This window comes from Drosophila grimshawi, unplaced genomic scaffold, assembly GCF_018153295.1.
Source record: "Drosophila grimshawi isolate 15287-2541.00 unplaced genomic scaffold, ASM1815329v1 contig_848, whole genome shotgun sequence".
NCBI lineage: Eukaryota > Metazoa > Arthropoda > Insecta > Diptera > Drosophilidae > Drosophila > Drosophila grimshawi.
This window is the reverse complement of record NW_025063692.1, coordinates 12,831,327-12,853,488: the sequence shown is the minus strand read 5'-3', so window position 1 is coordinate 12,853,488 and position 22,162 is coordinate 12,831,327. Positions and strand designations below refer to the sequence as shown.

Genomic DNA, 22,162 nt, shown 5'->3' with positions numbered 1-22,162 from the left:
GAAAATGCGAATGCGAATACGAATACGACTACGAATACGAATACGAATGCGAATGATTGTAAGATTGGCTTTGGATTGTGTGTATGGTAATGTGAGTGCAAATGGAAATGGAAATGCTAATGACCATGTTGACTGCCTGATCAAGTAAAAATAATCATCATCATCATCATCATCATCATCACCATCATCATCAAGAACAACGTCTACAACAATTCGCCGCTTTTGACATACAACAACAAAAAAACTGAATAAGAAAATACAACCTGCTGAGCCTCAACTCTCCACAGACCACATCGAGAAAATGATGTCCAACAGCGTCAAATGCAAAAAAAAAAAAAAAAAAACACACGAAGAAGAAGAAGAAGAAATATATGTGTTTATGTATATAAGAAAAAGGTCTTCAATGCCAAGCAAAGACTTTTGCACTGAGACACTGTGTGTATCTCTGTCGCTAGTTTCTCATCTCTTTCTTTGTGACTGTGTTGTTGTTGTTCAACGTAACATGAATTTTAATACAAAGCAGCAATAACAACAACAACAACAACAACAGCAACACAAAAACAAACTTGTTCGTGTGTTGGTTTGCCATGGGTGGGGGGTGTGCAACGAGGGTCTGTTGGCCATGCCCTGATGTAAGGCAACTGATAGGCAAAAAGCGATAGCTGCAGATACTTTACTTTTATTTTATTTTCCTTTTTTTCTTTTTCTTTTTTTCTTTCTTTCTTTTTTTTTTTTTTTTGTTTGACTGTTCTTTGGCACAGTATTCAACGAGGCAGCAATATTGGGGTGGTGATGGAGGAGGGGGATTTGGTTTCTGACTGGTAGCCGCCTCTGGTTTTGGTTTTGGAAATATAATGGCAAAGTAAACAGTTTCGCGATGGGGACGATGACGATGACGATGGCGACGATGGCGACGATGGCAATGGCTTCTGGCTGCCGCCGCCTTCTCAGCGCTCTGTATCCAACCAGTCGGCCGCACAGCAGCTCCTTTGCTAAAGTGCCCCCCCTGCACAAACCCCCCACCAGACACACACACACACACACACGCACACACACACACACTCACACACACAGACAAACACAAAGACACACAGACAGAGAACAACAAAGCGAAGCCACTTTCGTGTAGCACTGTGCGCTTGTGTATCTAGCAGATACTTTATATGCATGAGTTACAGAAAAAGAGGCGTATTTTGTATCTTATGTGCGCATAAAAGAAAAGCAGCAGCAGCAGCAGCAGCAGTAACAACAACAACAACAAGAAATTCATTGTGTGTAGCAAAATATAAAATGTACATGGCTAATATGGTTGCAGCGCACTCAAAGCTAAAAAATACAAAAAAAATAAATAAAAAGAATGTAAAAAAAAGCAACAAGGAGCAAGTGGCTAGAGAAGATATATATATACATATATATATATATATATGTAAGATCAGCCGAACAAAGGGGAAACAAAGCAAAAGCAAATAATAATAATGTTAACAATACAAAACATGCAACATATTTGTGTTGCCTTGTCAACTTGCCAACTACTTATTTGCAACATGTAATGTAAGAATAGTAATATAAAACTTTACTACAGAACTCTTGATATGTTTCTTCTTCTTCGAATGCCACCAGACCAAAAAAAAAGTGCATCGATTATTGGTTTTCACAGTTTTCACAGTAGGCCTTTATCAGCTATCAATTTATTATGCAATATGTGTAGTATTTATTCTCTGAGATCTTGTTATCGCTTCTAAGCATTCCACAACATCTACAACCATTAATGACTTGCCAAGTAATTACCAACAAACAAGTTTTTATACTCTGATGCCGATGTTATCAGAGCATATTGGTTTTGTCATGCTAGAGACTTGAAATTTGCAACAAACTTACCGAGCGAGTGCCCATCCACTAGCAGGCTACGAAATCGATAAAAATCGATAAGATCGATAATCGCAAATCAATAAAACGACATATCTTCCGCAATTTAAGAGCTACAGTTACCAAACTTGGAAGCTAGATTACTAGAAAGCTCCTACAACATTTATTTGTCAGCCACGCCCCCTCGTGCCCCCATAATTCACAAAAGTCTAAATCAAGCACAATTTTAAAGGCAAACTTACTAGGAAAATCAGTATTTCTTGGCTACACTCAGCCTATTCTGTGGCACCTGTTATCAGATGTTATGACTCATTGGTATCAGAGTATTTCGCAGTCGTTTATGCTCGACTGCAACGTTCTCTCTTGTTTCAATTGATGTAATGAATACAACTAACAAACAATAATTCCGGCGAAGTTAGTCATACCGAGAAAAACATACCCTTGAAAACCGGAGACCAGCTTTTTACATCCTATTGCAGTACAATAATCAAATGTTCATAATTTTGAGTCACAATATTACGAGCATTATAGGAAAAGAAACTGGACAGTTTGTTCTCAGCAAGCAAAAAATAACTGAGCTTTCAACCGATATTTGACTGCAAATAAAAGAAGTATAATTACCGAGATTCATGACAAAAAAATGTGGTTACTCTTATGCCTACTCTTGGTATTTCAAGTTGTTGGCCAAATCAACTTGTTAACATTCTATATATTTGGCACAAAAAAAAAACGCAACTAATTGTGTAATTAAAATGTTAACAAGTTTAATGCGTGCAGCAAAAGCAAAACGAAAAAAAAAAGAAAAAAATATATATATATAGAGAGAGAGGGAAAAAGGCCACAAAAATAGGTGTTAAGTTCGAATAAATATTTCAAGCGTATTAACGACCACAACAACAAAAACAAACAACAACAACGATGACTAACTTTTGCCCCAACCGTACGAAACGCAACATTTAATATTCTTTATGGATTTTTCTACATTTATGTACACATTTACATATTGGCCTGGAACGCTAGACTGTCTGCTCTTGAGTGCGCCCCAATCTGTGTGTTAATGTATATATATATATATATATATATGTGTGTGTGTGTGTGAGTTACTAATTTACCAGACCAAGACCCGTCCACACCCAAAGAGCTGGCGAATGCAATCAAAATGTCAAATCAGGCGCAACGAATCGTATTAAAATTAGCAGCACAAGTAGCCAAGGCGCACAGCTGTCGGGCCAGCATCAAAGTTACCTAAAACAGGGCAAGGGCTGGTGATCAACCACAAGATGATGATGATGCTGATAAAGATAAGAAAGTGGCTGTTGACGCCGTTTAGCTGACAACATGTTTTCGAATCCACCAGCTTTCGCTCGTATATCTATCGACATGTCTAGCACAAATCATCCCAAAATACTATTAAATTACTTTTACAGCTGAACATAATGAAGTATCAAAATGAAACATTTCAACCGAGTACTTTGTTCGTTGTTATCGAAACCAGCTGATAAATATTTTAAGTCCATTGCAATACTGGCTCTTCTTTAAATGGAAGACTTTTTTCCCTTTTTTCTTTTCTTTTTCTTCTTTATTTTTTTTTTTGAAAAGTCAACTAAAAATCTACGGCAGATCCGAATCAGAAGTCGGGCGTGACTAGAACATTTTTGCATATATATATATATATATATATATATATATATATATATATACAAGAATTTATAGATCTCTGCTCGCTTCGCTTATCATGCTGCTCACTTCTCCCACATGCACGCATTTGTGCATGTCAGCGGAAAATGCTTGCGCCTGCTGATGGTAGTTCGCTCAATATGAAAATAAATATGAAATTGTTTTAATCGTGCAAAGGATGAAGGCATCTGCGATTGCGGTATACAATAATTTAAATTTAAATTTGTAGTTTCTAGCCCCTGTAGACAGATAGACTGACTGACAGTGGGTAATGGTTAAACGGCTTAGAATATATTTACTGAATGGGGTCAGGTTTGGTTCCTTCCGCCTGTTATATATACTTGCGCACAACTCCATTATACTCTTCAATGGGTTTAGAGTATTAAAAAAAAAAATAAGATAGAAATGTCATTTTCCAGCTGCCTGACAAAGGGCATTACGCATTCGCCGCATATATTCAAATGCTACTGCCACATCCTTAGCCTCCGCCTCCGTCTCAGCCTCAGCTTGCCTCCTTGCCACGTCCACTTTTCGATTTTCTGATTTGCTTTTTTCCTCCCATTTTTTTTTTATTTTTCTGTGTGCTGCCTGCATTTCTATTTGGATTTTTGCATAAGATTTGTTGTCGAAAAAAGAAAGAAGCAAACAAAAAGAGAGAAGAGAAGAGAAGAGCAGAGAAGAAAAAATGATTGCGATTGAGCGACGGCTGCTGCTGTTGCTTGCTGCTGGTTTGGATTTTCTTTCTTGTGGCTTTAACATTTTAGTCACGTCTTATAAGGGGGCCGGGGTGGGAGGGGCAGTGAGGGGGAGGACTGGTGGGCTGGTTGGGAGGGAATTTATACTATAGGCGTAAACAACATGGCGCAGGCAGCATGCAGCTGGCTGGCAGCACAAGAGCTTTTTGGCCAGAGAGTTGTAACAAAAGATGAAGCAGATTTTTTTGCTCTGATGTGGAATGAATTTTTCACAGTCCGCAGAGAAGCTGCACAAAAAGTTGTTGCTGCCGCTTGTTGTTGCTGCTGCTGTTGCTGCTGCTGCAACTGCTGCTATTGTATATTTATATTGTTTCGGCCAGGCAGCTGCTGCTAAAGTCCATCCATGGCTGCCTCTCGCTGTGTTTTTGGGCTGGCCTTTTGGGTGTTGCCCGGCCCATCCCAGCGAGCCATGAAGAAGCTGCTGTTGCTGTTGCTGTTGCATTATAAATGCAGTTAGGTCAATGTGGGTCTGGGAGTCTGGGAGTCGAATCTGCTGCTGGGACACACAATTATTGGCCTTTGTTGAGCTGAGCGCGGAAAACGTTGGGCAAAATGCTTTGTACGTGCCTCATTCTCGTTACCAGCGGTCAATGGCTGCCGCACAGTGGCCAAAATAGATTCTTCAACCTGCGATTGTGATTGACACACGTATATATATATATATATATATACATATATATAGTTGGACGCTTGGTCTGTTGCCTAGAGCGGTGCCCCGTTGCCGTTCCCGTTCCCGTTCCCGCAGTATTGGCAATTTTTCCACATCGTTACATAAATTTCAGCGCAAAATAAATGGCCAACGGTAGCCAAAAGTTCACTCAACAATATTTAAATTGCGACACTTAACAACAACGGCAACTTGAGTGACGGCGGCGTCTGCAAACAACAGTTTGTGTCGTTTTAAAAACGCGCCAGAAGCAACGAATGCAGCGACAAAGGCGACAAACGACAAGCGACAACCAACAACAAATAACCAGCAGCCACCAGCCAGCAACAAGCAATAGCTGCCAGCGGGCAAAACCACAAACAACAAGCAACAAACAGCAACAGCAACAACTACAACAACCAACAACCAACGGAGAGGGAAGAAAGAAGCGATGAGTACAACGAACAAACAATGCTCTGACAAATCGGTCACATTGACAACTTAAGCGCTAATTGATCTCAATTTTGGATTGTTTTTAGTTGTTAAGGCCATGTAAGGAATGTGTATTTAATCCTTTTGAATCCTCGGAATCCTCTAACAAATATCGGGGGCATTTAAAAAAGTGCGCAAGACAACAAACTTGAGTGCAATGGAGGAGAGTCGCATAGAAAAGTTGACTACTGCAAAAAGAAAAGAGAAACAATCCAAAACTGTTGAGCCCCAAAAAGATAATACCAAGAATTGTTTTCATCGAACAACTGAAACTATTTAAGCTCCTTGCGAGGCAAGGCTCGAACAGCTGCTGTTTCATTTCGATTTTGCAAACTTTGCTAGTCAGCGAATACGCCCAAATTGGCGCAACAACAACAACAACAGCAACAACCGCCAGAATCGGGAGAATAACAACAACAACAACCACAATAAATATCGCTGCAAAGAGAATAATAATAAGAAGAAGCAGCAGCAAATGGTGATGAAGATGATGATGTAGTGAGGCAACCGTTTAACCTGACCAAAATGCCTTTTGCACTGCAGCAACTGCTGTTCCTGTTCCTGCTGCTGTTGCTGTTGCTGTTCGCCCGCCTGTCCGCCTGTCCGCCCGTCCGTCTGTCTGTCTATAAACGTCTATAACCTTCATTAAAAATTGTCTGCAGCGGCACAAAATGATTGATAACATCCGTCAATTTTGACATATGCGAGCTCTGGTACCAACCAGCCCCAGCCCCAGTCCCAGCCCCAGTCCCAGCCACAGCCCCTTCTCCTCGTGCTACCCGTGCTCCCCGTGCTGCTCGTGCTCCTCGTACTCCTTGTGGTCCTCGTGTCTTCGCCTCAACTCCGCTTTGCAGCATTATATTTGAATTGCTGTCGCTGGGCTTGGGTCTGTCGCTCTTTGCTTGTTGCAAAATGAGTCAATTCGTCAATCAATCAGTGTGTCAGTCGCTCATTTATAATGGAGAGCAGAGGCTGTCAGTTTGTCAGCTTGTTCATTTCATCATTTGTCCAAATATTCACTCACACACTCACCCATTCATTCATTCATGCATTCATTTTCGGCTACTGTCACTCGGGGCGTATGAGCAACGCGAAACTTGTCTTTAATAGCATTATTAATGCGCTCGCTTGAAGCCGCTGCTGCTGCTGCTGCTGCTGCTGATTTTACTGCCCAAGCTTAGCCCGGATGTGGGGGCATGGCTATGGACAACGCCCCAACCCCATTCTCTGCCCCTTCTTTTTTCCCTCGACCGCTTTTGGCAACCCTTTGCACTTCACTTGACTGGACTCAACTCATTCTGGCTGCTTGAGCATATAAAGTGCAAAACTTTTTGAATGAAAATAAATTTCACACACACACACACGCACTCACAGTCAGACAGACAGACAGACAGACAGTCAGACAGACAGACAGACAAGCAAACGACTTTATACCTGACTGTGAGGCTGGAGTTGGAGCTGATCCAAGCCCCGCCCTATACATTTATTTACTGTGGTCCCGTCTTAAATATGCCCCGTGGGCACAACACTTTTTACCTCGCATTTTTTGGAAAACGTTTAGAGCAAAGCTTTGCCTTTGCCTTTGTCTTTGCCCATTGACTGATTGACTAAACCAGCAGCAGCAGCAGCAGCAGCAACAGCAGTTGAAGAAGAGGTTCAGTTTTGGGGGGAATTAAGGAAGAGTATAAAGCAGAATCAGATGAAGAAGAAGAAGATGCAGGAGCAGCAGCAGCAGCAGCAGGAGCAGAAGAAGATGGAGACTGTGAACTATGGTCTCTCCACTTGGCAAGTGGAAGCAGCCCTCGGGCCGTGCTTGGCGTCTATCATTATACGGTTGCAGTTATCGGGGTGTGCGCCACGCCCCAGCTCAGCTCTGAGGCAGCCCCATCTAGCCGCAGGGTGGAATCGAGCCACAGCATTTTAGTTTTCAGTTTTCAGCATCAACTTTGGCTTTAGCTTTGGCATCAGCATCGGCATCGGCGTCGGCTTCGGCTTCAACTTCGGCGTCGGCTTCGGCCTTCCCCATTCACAATTCAAAGTTATTCACTTGTGCGCAAATATGCCACTCAGTCGGACACTTAATTTGCAAAAAGGTGCAAATGAGTGGGCAGCCCTTCGGGTGTTGCTGTGCCACTGTATGCGTTTACCAAATTTATCTAAATCTGCAGGTGTAATATAATATCCCTTCCCTTCCCATCCCTTCTCTCCCATCACTCGCAACCCATCCCACATTTTGTGTCCAACTTGACTTTGTGCATTTGTAAATTTTGTGCATTTGGAAATGGTGTATTGCGTGCACAGTGTACGTCAAATGTTTGCGTCCAGACAGGAATTGCTCTTTTACTCGAAGGCACACACACACACACACGCACACACACACACGCACACGCACACACACACAAATACGCGTTCACATGTGCAAGCTTAATGAGCAGCCTCGCCTCTCCCCCTGCTCCACACGTCAGCTACTGGAGGCACCAGCGAGGTGCTAATTTGCGCCTCAAAGGATTTTGGCGCACAACAGTTGAGAGCACATAATAGCAAAGGTCAACAAAAGCATTTGAGTTCTGTTTTTCACTTCAAGCCAAGTTCGTTAACGACATTTGAAGGTGTGGCTGGAGCAATGAAAGTACCCCTAACCAGCACCATAATCGCCTGGAATACTTCAATAAATTTCGTTTTACTTAAATCATTTGTAAAATAATAATAAAATTGCATTATATTTGTAAGAAATTAAACCCACCGAATGCTATATAGTAATGACTTCGGAATAAACAGGGATATGCTCTGAATTTCGACTTAGTTTAGACGGGCAAGTCTATAGTTGACAGCTACTCAAATTTATTTATATACTTGAAGTAGGCAATAAAATTATGTCTACTTTATATATTTTGAATTCATTACTGTTTTAAGCATTGACTAATCGGCTTTTCTGCTTCTGAAGAATCTATAGCAATAAGTCTACACTCAGTAAAAATTTGTATTCTTGTATTTATTTGCTTAAATTCAGCGCGATTTTGTTCTGATTGAATAAATCATAAAATAAAACTTAGCAGCAATATTTCATAAGTAAAAGTAAAATGTTTCTTCATCTGTAGGTCGCAGCGAGCCGCCGGTCGGCGTTGGCGATCCTTGTGCCGGCTGCAACAAGCCAATTTTGGACAAATTTCTGCTGAATGTCCTGGAGAGAGCCTGGCACGCGTCCTGCGTGAGATGCTGCGAATGCCTCCAGCCTCTGACGGACAAATGTTTCAGCCGCGAGTCTAAGCTTTATTGTCGCAACGATTTCTTCAGGTGAGTACAAAGGCATAGAGAATAGTAAGAAGTTAAGGCAATAGGTCTGCCATTGGTAATGGAATGGGCCCGCCAAATCAATGCTCGAGCCAATCAATCAGCTAAGCAAATGCAGAGCAATTAACCCGATGAATAAAAGTCAAGTGTTGAATGTTAACTCAGTTCTTTGGCTTACTTGTGCCAGCCATTGTCCTTAGTCTATTGTCCCTTGTCTGTGTGTCCTACGTCCCTTGTACGCTTCCATCTGATTTCACTTTGCATAAAACATTTTTTTAATTGAAAAAAAAAAAAAATACATAAAAAAACAAAGAAAAAACTATTGTATAAAAAAGGCAACGAGCAGCGAAATCAATTAACATGCAAAACACCTGCACAAATGAAATGAAATCAAATTCAACTGCCAACTGCTAAATTACAAAGCGCATCGGGCAATTGCCAACTCTCGGCTTTCGGACAGCCAATCAATAACAACAATAGTTAAGACTGTCCGCCAGTTGGCCAAGTCAAGCCAACTCAAGTGTCGCCTTCCTCCTCTGCCCTATCGGCTGCAGGATTCTATGTAAGCCTTGGACAATCGCACTCACAAGCGGACTGCAGCTATTATCGTCTGATACCAAGAGCTATTCAGAGAATGTTGGTATTCTGCAATGTCATCCTTAATCCAAACAATCTAAAGCCTTGTCAGCCAAAGTAAAAAATTGCAATCCACTAGGATTCAAGGAAATCGATAAAAATCGATCATTATATATCGATAAAGCCACGTATCGCGCATAATCTTAAATATACGGTCATCAAATTCGGTTGGTAGGTTGTTGGCGATGTTCTTCAAATATCAGCATATGCCACGCCCATTTTCAATGTCTTCAGCCTACCCCCGCTTTCAAAGATTTGAGTCAGATTTGGATGGTATATTACCGGTAACCGTCTTTAAGTAGCGATAAAAACATTTTCATTGCCAAGAGCGATATTTCTGAAAAAGTCAGTCGATAGAACTGCATATCTGGCACACACTTAAAGATAGAGCCACCAAACTTGGAAGAAGTTTGCTGGTAAACTCCTTCACATAAATCTTCAGATATATCTCTTGCAATTCAAAGCAATAGCTATGAAACTTGGACGGTGAATTAGTAGGAAATTGCATCAATAATTCTTTCAGTCATGCCCCAAAAATTCTCCAAAACCTATATGCATTTTAAAGCCAAACTTGGAGGCTAGATAAGCAGGAACCTCCGTATTTGGCAGTCGGTTAGGACCGACTTCAACTTTCTCACTTGTTTTATTTTACATTAAGAATCTCTTAGACAATCTCACAGACACATTTTGAAAAAATGTTGCACAGCAATTGGACTATTATTCTATATTATGATTAATGCCAATTAAATAAATGTATTAATTCCAAATTAGACAGATCTCAAATTTGTAACTGCTCAGCCGACTTACCAATGCTTTTGTCAAATCATCAGCATTAATCAGCATCTGCAACGATCTCTGACATTTTTTTCAATTTTCTTCTATATCTCCCCCACTCCGTTAACCGCGAAGACGTTACGGCACCAAATGCAGCGGCTGTGGCCAAGGCATCGCCCCATCGGATCTGGTGCGAAAGCCCAGGGATAAGGTGTTCCATTTGAACTGTTTCACATGCTGCATTTGTCGCAAGCAGCTGAGCACCGGCGAACAGCTCTACGTGCTGGATGACAATAAGTTTATCTGCAAGGACGACTATCTGCTGGGCAAGGCGCCATCCTGCGGCCACAATTCGCTGAGCGGTAAGTGGAAAGTCTGCCCAAAATCATAAATCTCTTTTTATAGCTCTCTTTCTCATTCTCTCACTCGCTGGGGACTCATCCATGGTAATTGCAACGTTTTGAGCAACCCAAACCAAAGCGAGCCTCTCTATTGTTTTTTCTATGGCTGCTCCTCGCTCTATCTATAAAAGCAATACAAAAATCCTCGCACAATGCGTTGCACATGCAACATTCCTTTGACAGCGGGATGTGGTCAGGGGAATAGGTAACTGGGTGGCTTCTGGGGACTTGGCTTCCGTTGAAGCTTTGGGTGTATTTAGGCGCATTTTGATGGCCAATTGTTGTTGCTGCTGTTGCTGTTGCTGCTGCTGCTTTGTTTGGGTTGTTTTTGTTGTTGATGCTTTGCGCAAATATTTCAATTTTTGGCCACCCAGCGCGTTATATTTTCGTTTGCACTAATTGTTTATAGTTGAATATAGAAATATTTGCCATTCAAATTATCGTGCGGATAACTTTTGCGTTGTTATTATAATTCTTGATATTAGCGCTCAACCAGTGCTGTTGTTTGTTGCTGCTGTTAATGCGCTCTGTTGATTTTGTATTATCTGTGTACTTTCATCGTTTATGATGGCTCCGCATGAAATATCGTGGAAAATCAAGCATGTCGTGCATGCGTTTGACCAAGTTGCAGTTAAGAGTTCTAGACTGGCATATCACCCCTTAATATCGAGAAAGTTTACAGTTTACAGACTTAGAGCTAGAGCCATCAAATTTCATAAGTCCATTCATCCATATCCGGCAGAAACAGTGTGTTAGGGTATTACACAGTCGGATACTTCCGACTGCAGCAATTTAACTTTTTTTTAGCAAACTCGCTTTAGCGTTTACAATTCCAGAGCTAAACGCTTGGCAAATATTTACACAAACGCAAAGCGCATGCATAAGATAACACATCTACTCACACTCACACTCACACTCACAAACACAAGAACACTCACACTCACACTCACATTCACACTGACACCGATGCACCCCACACAACACCCCACAAAAATACACACTTGCCACACAGAGCACTCGGGTTCAAAGCATACCTGAGGGCGTCCATTTTCTGTAGTCATAAATTTCGCTTTATTTCTGATGATTTTGCTTCAGATTAGAATACATTTTAAACATTTGCAAATACAGCCCTCTTCATTTATATTTATATATCTAAACAAATGTATATATATGCAATTTAGTTGCCTTTCTTGGCCAACTTTCAATAAATGTTTCTTGCAATGCTTAGTGTGGTTTTGTTGCTTGATAATCCTTAAACTTTAAGACCAACTTTAGATTTGAGTGCCAAAGCAAAAGAGAGTTTCTGTTCTGTTCTGCTTTTTAGATGCCTTTCAACACACACAAATAAGGCTCTTTTTTGAGGACATTCTGTTTATTATTATTCAATTAAATTCATTCATTTATTTTGTTAGATATCAAGTCCAATCGTCTCCACAAAATGTTCGTTTCTTTAAACTGCATCTTATGTACTTAACGCCTTGCAAGCAGTCCTTATACCCGGATAAAAACAAGTTGGTAGCCAGCCTAACCAGCCTGGCTGAAGCTAAAGCTGTTTCCGACTAGTTGAAATACTTTTCTTTAAAGTTTGCCTGTTCATGTTATTGTTATTGTTACTGCAAAAGAGCGACATAATTATTTAGGGAGGCTAATTAAAGCTTTAAGTGCTCAGCCCACACACACAGACACACACACACCCGTTCTCTTTTATACACACACACACACACACACACACACACACAATGAGGTATACGGTGACTGCTGTCACACGCAGCAACGCCTCGCATTAGCTTCGCTGTCGCAGAATATTTTCATTTTCAACAGCTTTATTTTTTTGTGTTGCTGCAATAACTTTAAATTTTACATCAATTGTTGTTGTGGTTGTTGTTGCTGGTGGCACAGGCTTTTGGCAAATATTTTTGTGGTATACTTAGCGACGTTAAATATTTCAACGCTGCCATTTTTGTTGGTGCTGGCAGCCCGTCGCGAGAGGAAACCAGCAGCAAATAAGAGAGAGAGAGAGAGAGAGATACTTTAAAGGCCAGAGAAAAATGGAGACATGGAGACATGTTATAGCGGAGAGCGTAAGAGCTTTCTCCAGGCAGCTGCGCACTTGGCGATGTCTCATATATACACACACACACACACTCACACACACACACACACACACATCCATGCATACGCGTCTGCGCAGCGACGTCGCCGTCAACGTTGGCAGCACAAAAACATTTGGCTTGTGCTGAGCCACAAAATGGCATGGCTTTTACTTATTTGTTCTTAACTTTTTTTTAGAGCTGTTGCCCATAAACGTAGGCAAGCTGCTTTTTACTTCGCACAGCACAGCACACACACACACACACACACACACACACACACACACACACACACACACACACATACACATATGCAGCAGAGTTAAACAACATTAAGCAGCTGTGGAAGAATATTTTGACTTGATTTTGTTTTGAATTTTTTCTTTCGCAGTTGCCCAAATTTGTTGGCAAGTGTGTGTGTGTGCATGCGTGTGTGTGTGTGTGTGTGTGTGTATCTGGTGTATGTGTGAGCAGCGGCTTGGCGTCGACGTAGCCGTAGCCGTCACCGTTCCCGTTGACGTCAACGCCTACGCCGGCTCTGGCTGCGGCGCTGATGTCGCTGCCGACGTCGTGGAGCCGAGCGCAGGTCATTAATGTTTTGATTTTAATTGCGTTAATTACGTGCAACGGATTTTTCACTTAGCAAATCGCCTTAAATGTAACGTGCGCGAAACGCAAAACGCCGTCGGAAAATGTGCAAGCAAACAGACAAATAATGTTAAGCATTGCAAAATTGCGTATACGCCGCATTGTACCATCGGCAAGTGACGTTAACGATGCTTACAACGAGATACAACAATAAATAAAAGCAAAAAAAAACAACAGCCAAGAAAAATCATATGCTGAAATGAAAAACTTACGCAGTTCAGCGAGAGAATTTATGACTTGTCATATAAATTAAACTGTTTGCTGGTTGATAATCAATAAACAGGCAGCAACAGTACCAATATCAATAAATATGGCAACAATTTTGTGGCAGGTAGATTCGGAGGCCTAGGCAAAGAGCATAAGGCAGCGCTGAAATAAATGAGAGCAAATGAGAAATAGCGAGAGCGAGAGCGAGAGAGAGAGAGGGAGAGAGATGGGAGATACTGAGAGTCAGCTGAAGGAAGAGAGTGAGACCGCAAGTGATAAGCCACAATGACAATAAAACACACAAGAAGGCAAAGACAATAAAGCGAACGGTACTCAAAATTGAGAACATAAATTGAGTTGCAGTATTAGGTGGATCGTTACTGATACATATATATATATAAATATATATATATATATAAAATATATATACATATATATAGGGAAAGGAACTTGGATACAGAGACAGACATAGAGTGAATCTAAGGGATTGAAATTTAATGAGCACAGCTGTAAGCGATAGAGATAGTGTTACTGATAGTGTTATGGATAAAGATTGAATCTACAGATTAGTATTTAATGAGCACTAGTATGCAAAAAATAAGCTGAAAATAAACCGCTGCTGGCAACGGTTATCAATGTCAAGAGTAAGCTTACAATTTTGGTTTTCTTTATGTAAGAAATAAACAAGCTCTGTCGAAATCAAAACATTTTCAATGTCACTGAACGTTAGTGATAATTCCAAATACTAAAACTAAATTGTTTAATATAGTTATGAGGGACTCTCTAAATATATATTTACAAGTATAATTGCATAATTCATAGCATTTATTTAATAAATGTTGAACTATGTTGAAGTGGTGTAAGTTAAATCCAATTATAGCTTAAAGTCTAACCGTGAACTTCAAGCTGTTAATTTATTTAGATATATAGATTGAAAGCATAAGTTAATATATACAAATACAACATCTTCTTTGGACTATTGCATTTGTTTTATAGCACATTAAAGTGGCACACACATATATACACAATGGATGTAGTACGTGTGTTTTATTGCGAATTGTGATGAGTCTCTAATACAATCACATCGACGGCATTACCAAAATGCAACAAAACAATATTCATACAAAACAAACTGCGAAATATTCTAATACCAATTGAATACCAGCTGAAAATAGGAGGCGAAGATGGTCGTGGATTGACCATTTGAAAAGATGATCAGTAATCTATCCATAAAAATTATAGACTATATTCCAGCGACTTGCACTTGGATGCGTATCAAGGCTCAAGACTTGGTCTGACGCAGATGCAAATGATAAGTTTCTGGTCAATATACTCCAAGGTATAACAAATACAAATAAATAAGAATAACAAAAAAAAAAAAAACAAAATAACAGCAACATATCCTACGCCTACTAGGCCGAAAGGGTCAATCACGCGTGTGAGCAACTGCAATTGCCAGGTGCAGCGTTGCAACCGATCTAACCGATTGGCTTCTTAGCAAGCATTTGCTGCCACATCTTCCTCTGTCTGCAGATAAGAAATCGCAATAATTGTTGTTGTTGCTGTTGTTGCTGTTGTTGTTATTGCTGTGTGCGTTTAAGGCCATGTCCTGCCCACATTAAAGAGCCCCCAACGGCAATGCCAAAGTTCAAGCTGGCCCTTTCAGCCAGCTTACAGTTTACAGCTTCCAGCTTACCAACTGGCCCAAAGGCTGATGGTGCCACTGACCATTACTGTTGTTGTTGTTGTTGTTGTTGGTGCTTGCCTCATGGCCGGCCCCACGAAAAATACCGCAGATTTACGGTTGTCGTTTGGCGGTGCACATAATATATATAGTATGTGGCTTATATGTGGTTCTGTGGCTCTCTCTCTCTCTCTCTCTCTTCGTCTCTTGGAGTCTCTATGTCTCTCGCTCTTTCTTTTTGTGTAGAGCCTGTAGGGTGCTTGGGTTGTTGATGTTGTTGCTGTTGACCGTTGGGGGACTATTTTTTTATTTGCAGTTTCAGTTTTTCAGTTTTTGCAACTGTGGCAACAACTGTTTGATGTTGTTTCTGCTGCTGCTCGTTTCGGTCAGTTTGTTGTATTTTATGTGGCGGTTTTTGTTTTTTTGCGTTTTTTTTCTTATTTTTTGGTTTTTGTTGCTTCACAAAAAAAGTTTATGGCCACCTTGCGTGTGTCTTCCACGCCTTTCCCTTCCCTTCCCCTGCAGCGTCCCTCTCTCTTGCAGTCATGTGTTGGTTACGACAAAGCAAAACAACAAACAAAAAAAAAAACCAAAAAAAAAATACAAAATAAAAATAAAAGAGAAGAAAATATAAGAAAAACCGTTAAAGTTTATTTGACATTTACTTGGGCTATTTTTTATTTTTATGACTCTTTGGGTTACTTTATATACGAGAGTCAACAGTATCGCATGCTCAAAAAACGCAAGCCGAAAACCCAACCGAACCGAAGTGAACTGAACCCAACTCAGCAGCCGGTGGGGCAGAGTTAACTGCGCTGTATTATGATTTCGGTATTTTTTGCCTTTTCAACAATAAATCTGCGGCATTATTATTTTTTTTTTTTTGTTGTATTTTTTTTTATTGCTTGCGCCCGATGCTGTTAGAGCGATAAGAGCAGAATATACCACATGCAGCACACCACAGAGCACCACAGCAGAGCAACCACACACAAAACACCATCGAATGTGTCGCGAATGTCGCCCCTTAGAGCCAGCCCTTTCTGTCATATCTAATGCCAGGCACATTCGTAAATCATTTGGTTAAATGCGAGTTGCCAACTAGTTTACATAAAACGGCGCTTTGATTTGCGAGCAAAAGTAGCAAAAGGACCGAAAGTGTCGCCATCTTTTTTTAGCCCAGTCATAAATCTAGCGGGTACTCGTCGGCTTTTCGTCTAAACGAGTAAATTATGGACTGAATGTGTGCTCGACACTTTTGCAACCAAACTGATATGAGTTTGTTTAACAGATTAGGGCATTACCTCAATCCAGTGTTGTGCGGAAAATTAATTGATCATTTTCCATACGCACTCATGTGTAATGTATTTGTAAATGTTTTAGTGTTTAAATCACTTAGCTATTGGATAGTTAACTCATTAAATTCAATCATAGCAAATTCTACTTATGCTACTTAAGTTCGAATGACTTTATTTCTCGGAATTCGGATTTTATTTTATATTTAAACTTAACACAATCGACAAATATAATAAATACTAAAATAAAATATTAATAATCTATAAATTAGATTTTTTTTTTGAGATTAGTACAAAATTGAATCGTCATTCAGCTGAACGTTTGTTTTCCTGATCAAATGATACATTAACTAAGAACCTTATTTTCGAAACAAGAACTTTACCATATTTAAATGTGGGTTGCTTAAACTGAAGTTGGCTCTTGTTAAACAAATATCAGTGGCTGATGCTGGTGCATTGTCGCGACATCTATCAATCAATATTTAAATGAGTCGCCCCAACACTTCGCCGCAATTCGACACCTGTCCTCATATTACGGATACACTAATTTTAAATGACTCGTGCGACACGACAGTTTAAGTCAACTCAATTCGGATGGGTTCGGTTCGATTTACTTTAGTACTGTGTTATTGTTTATGGGACTTTGGCTACGACTTGCGCTTAATGACAACTCGTAAGCATTTAAAGGGTCGCCACACATCGACATCGACATCGACGTCGACATCGGCAACGCCAGCCACATCATTTTAGTGTCTAAACATTGCGAGTGGGCCATCAAAAGTGTTTGCGATGTTGATGATGTGTCGGGGCAACTTACGAGGCCATTGTCGAGCCCGTTTGCTGTTGCCGAGCCGTTAAAACTAGAGCGACTTCTCGACCCGCAAATGCGAAAGGCGACTTAAGCAATACGTCGACTCTTCAAAGTTGAACTGAGTGAACTTTACATTAACAGCCGAGAGAAAGAAGCAGCCTTATCAGGAGCATCGAAATATCTCATTATCTGTTTGTCGTCTTGTTGCTGTTTGCCCTGTTGTTTTTCTCTCATAAATCTTCAATAAAAAATTGAGTAGTCATTAACTTGAAAGAGGGTGTATTTACCAAATTTGTTGCATTGTGTTGGTTAATCATTAAAATGCAGTAAGTTCAGCAACGTCAACACAAATTTTGTCTTAAAGTTTACTTTTTGGATCACATTTTTCTCATTTAAAGACACGGCTGCGAGATTTACGAGCATGCGAGGCGTGCAAACCGCCCTGGCCATCATTTTTATTTCTATTATATTTTTTTTGGTTTTTTGTTGTTGTTGTGGTTGTTGTTGTTGTTGTTGTCAGCCAACCCCAAAGCGCCCCCCAACTCCAAGCGCCTTCCGGCAACGTGTAATCGTGTCATATTTCAAGCATGGGCAACCATTTTGAAAAGCACAACAGTCTCCTGTTGGGACGCGACGCCAGAGGGCGCCACTTGTGCGTGGACTCTCGCTGGAAACATGGCGCTGCCATCCATCCCCCCAATAGCAACAACAACCACAGCAACAACAACAATACGACCAACCCTGAGGCTCTAGCGCAGAGATAAACGCAACGCTGACGCTGACGTTGGCTGCGACAGCGACTGCGACAACAACAACAACAACAACACAATATAGAAAAAAATGAAAAAAAGGCTGGCCGGCGGCTAAAACCAGAGCGAGACAGCGTCAACTAACGCGAGAAATGAGCCAAAAAAAAAAGCGTTAGTGTAAAAGGGAGATAGAGTAAGAGAGAGAGAGAGAGAGAGGGAGACGGAGACGGAGTGGGAGTGGGTGGTGCGAGGGAGTGCGCGAGTGTGCGAGCGAACGAGAAAAAGCGTGTTAGACACTGCGCTGGGGTTGCTGCACATGAAACGAGGAAGAGAGGGAGAGAGGAGTGATGGAATGGAGAATGAATGATGAGACGACAGGGGAGAAGAGGAGAAGGGGCAACTGGCTGCCACTAAGCCCCACAGGGTGGCTTGGCGGATTTGGCGTTGGTGGCTGACTAAGAAAACAGCAAGGCTGCAACAACAGCAACAATAGAAGCAGCAGCAGCAGCAGCAGGAGCAGCAGCAGCCTGCAAAAAAATAGAAGCTCAACTAAACGAAACAAAAGAATTGTGCGGCCATGGATGGTGCTGCGGCTGTGGCTGCGATGGGGCAGGGCGGGGCGGGGGTATTGTGGGAGGTTGGGGTTGCTAGGGTTGCTAGGGGATATATGTGTGAGTGTTGATTGGGGGTTGCTCTGAGGTCGCAGCACAAATCCAACTGTCGAAACCAAAAGCACGCAAAGCGCCAGAGCTGCAGGTGGCGTTTGTAAGGCTTCTGCCAAAGATGTGATGTTGGGTCCGAGGGGACAGGGGATAGGGGGCTGAGCTATGGGGTATGGGGTATGGGGAGGCTGAATGAATGTTAGATGTTGAATGTTGGGACTTGTGGGTTGGCTTGAAAGAGCTCAAATCGAGAGCAGAGCACTGGTCGATGAGGTACGGTTAGGGGGAATGGGGGCAGGCAGGGACTGGCAGAAGACGTGTGCTTCGTGCTGGCTATGCCAAAATGCTGAATTGAGGTTATGTATACAAAACGGAAACGGAAATGTGAAGAGCTTTGCGCACAAAATATCTGTGGGGAGCATGGGTTGGACAGCGCCAGCCAGCACGGTGTCCGTGTGGGGCCTGTAGGATTGTTGCATGAAGCTGACTTAAGGCCGCACAAAGCTGGCTAAAAGCTTAGAATTGCGAAAAATACGAAATCGATTTTGATAATTCTTATATATATATATTTTTTTTTATTTCTCTCTTTCTCTCTCTCTCTCTCTCTCATTTGGTTTTTCTGGTTTGCTGCTGCTGCTGCTCGTTGCCATAAATAAAACACAACAATTGCTGGTTCGAAGGCGGGGGCCTTTGGGGAGAGGAGCGCTCAAAATTCCTGTGCTGGCTTTAAGCTATAAAGCTTCAAGCTAACCAAAGTCGAGCGCCAATCCAATCTAAATTTCGTTCTTGTGCGTTTTGTGTTGTGCGACCTCAGCCTCAGCCAAGAATCTGAAAATGAGGTATTGGAATCGTGTACATGATATATATAAATATCATGGAGGTATACCTTATCTGTATATGCACATACATATCTATATAGATTAAATGTTTGAGCAGCTTCTACAGATACAGAAGGCTCCGGCCAACTGCATGCACGGTTCATTGACAACGCCAGTGCAGAATGCCTATGATGAGATGGCCTCTGTGGCGCTTGGCCAGGTCGGACACAATGGAATGTCCTCGTGCCTAAGTTTGCGCAGGTAGCTCCTGCAACAGCCGTGACCTGTAAGAAATTGTTAAAAACTATTAATTCCATTGAGAATTGAGGCTTAGGCGATGTGTCCATCTTCCTTTCTTCGGCGACCTTCGGAGAGCCTCCATTGGGATAGGGTCCCCCAATGCTGCCCGAGTAGCGCTAATCTCCATCATTTCGTTCGCTAGTATGTCAACTAGCCACATTTCCGCTTGGACCACGGCTGCTTTCTCTGCAGTCTCTTCTTATCGAACACTACCGTTGCCCAAGTCGACCATGCGCGAGAGGGCACCAGTTTGCCTGCTCAATACGGGGCCGGAAGCTGAGCCCATTGTCCAGCATGACACCCAGGTGTTTAATTGACCCCTTTGATTTGACTATGTCGTTGTTGACTAGCATCTGTATGTCTGCTAGCATTTTGCATCTATCAGGTTATCTGCAAAGTCTATGAGGTTGCAGCCCTGAAGCAGCTGTTAAGTTACAAACTCCAGACATCCGAAGTACTTAGTAATGTCTATGCCCTTCTCACTTTTAGGACGCCAAGAGACAATGTTTTCCTTGCGCTATCTGCTGGTAGCCTAATCGTTGCCATTTGGGTCTACCATACGCCTAACACAACGTGATGTGCTCCAGTGTTAGCTCCTGCAAACCAAATTTCTTCCTCAGCGCGACTTCATCCAGATCCAGAGAGGTCGAACCTCTGCTTGTTCGCCGAGGTATCCATGCCCGGTTTGTTTAGCTGCTGTAGAAGCTCACCCTTTCGAGTCCTCCTGCCGAAAGTCAGGAGCTGCTAACAGTACTCAGGAGACGGCTGCCTTTTGCGGTTGCCTGAATCGCCGAGAGAGGGACCAGCTGTGTTTGTGAGCTGTTATTGTTGTTGTTATTATAATTGTTGTGGCACATCGCACACACTCACACACATGCCTTCATATGTCTGCGCTGCTGTCATTTGTGGATACTCGTCGATACTCGCCCCCTGCCGCTGCACACACCCAACTCTTGTCATGTGCCTCCTCCCGTTGTTTAAACTATTCCTTATCAAAATGAATGTGTTGCATTTTCTTTTATTTTTGCTATACCCTACACACACTGATGGGGGTATTCTGAAGTTATGCAAAAGTATGTAACTATTTATGAATAACTCTTCAGTAATTGAGAACACTATTAGCTTAGTTTTGGGTATCTGCCAGTCGAGCTTTCCGACTACAGCCATTTCTGAGCACGTTTGCATTTCTCTTTGATTATGCGTTAAAAAATAAACAAATGCTCTCCGAAGACTGATATATAAATTCCAATAATTGTGGACATATTCTCAACATACTCCCAGCCGTTCCGTAATTTTGTACTTGCTCTGGCATTTTCATATGTATTTGGGGCTCCGTGGCTCTGTGGCTCTGTGGCTTTTCATTGGACTTGCTTCTAGAAGCGAAAAGCCCTCACTTGAATACACTTGGCTCCGTTTTGGGTTTCTAGTTCGGCTTGTTCGGGCTGTTAAGGCCCGCACTTGATGCGCATTTTATGGTTATTTTATTTGTAGTTTGCCTTTATTTTTACAGCCATTTTAAAGCTATTTTTAATGGGCTCTTACCACAGTCAGCCAGGGAGAGACAGAGAAACAGGGGAAACCTTTATTTTATTCTTTGTTGTGTATTTGTGTGTGTGTGTGTGTGCTTTTTTGTAGGTTAATTTTTGAGTCTTGACTTCGACTTTGACGTACTCGTAATGCGCGTGAAACAAAGTTTTTCGCTTGAAAAAACGTTAAATAGCGGCTATAAATGGAACAGCAATAACAACAACTTACGATTATAGGCAGGCACACGGGAGGCAGAGATGCTTAGTTTGCTTTTTATTTTTCTCCGCTTTTTTTTTTTTTTGGCATGAGTCACTTAACTAAATGAAAATCTATCAACTGCAGCTGGAAATTGCAGCCGTTCCCAAAAATGTGACTCAGTTTTTTGTGACTCGATCTGTCGATCCTATCTCTGAGTCAGTTTACAGCACAATGAAAATCGAAAAGCTCGCATTTTGCTGATTAGCTCCAAATATACACAAACACACACACTCACACACACGCACACACACACACGCACGCAACAAAAATCAGTTATCGAAAACTGTCAACAGTCAGTCAGGGACTCTAGGAGCCAGAGTCAGTCAGCTAGCCGCCAGTCAGCCATTTGAGTGGGTCGTTTTGGCAGCAAAGTGGGTCAAGCCAAATGCATTTTTATGGCTCTCGCGCGGTTTGCGCCTGAACGCAAAGCAACGCAACGTTCGATTTGGGTTTCAGACTGGAAATTGGAGATCGGAGCGTTAATAATAATGATTATGACTGAATATGATGATTTGAGTGTGGGACATAGTATTTAGCTGGGTTAGGCAAATATTGTGACTTGAATGAATTTGTATAAA

General features: G+C 41.7%; 1 protein-coding gene across 2 annotated transcripts in view; it reads left to right on the top strand.

Moving 5' to 3' along the window:
* Positions 1 to 22,162, top strand: part of LOC6566235 (LIM/homeobox protein Lhx5) — a 61,180-nt gene that overhangs the window by 11,164 nt on the left and 27,854 nt on the right. For both annotated transcript variants that reach the window (XM_001992637.2, XM_032738992.1), the window contains exons 2-3: positions 8,535 to 8,730; positions 10,273 to 10,499. In XM_001992637.2, coding sequence (XP_001992673.1) covers positions 8,535 to 8,730; positions 10,273 to 10,499 — 423 coding nt within the window. The remainder of the gene's footprint in view (positions 1 to 8,534; positions 8,731 to 10,272; positions 10,500 to 22,162) is intronic.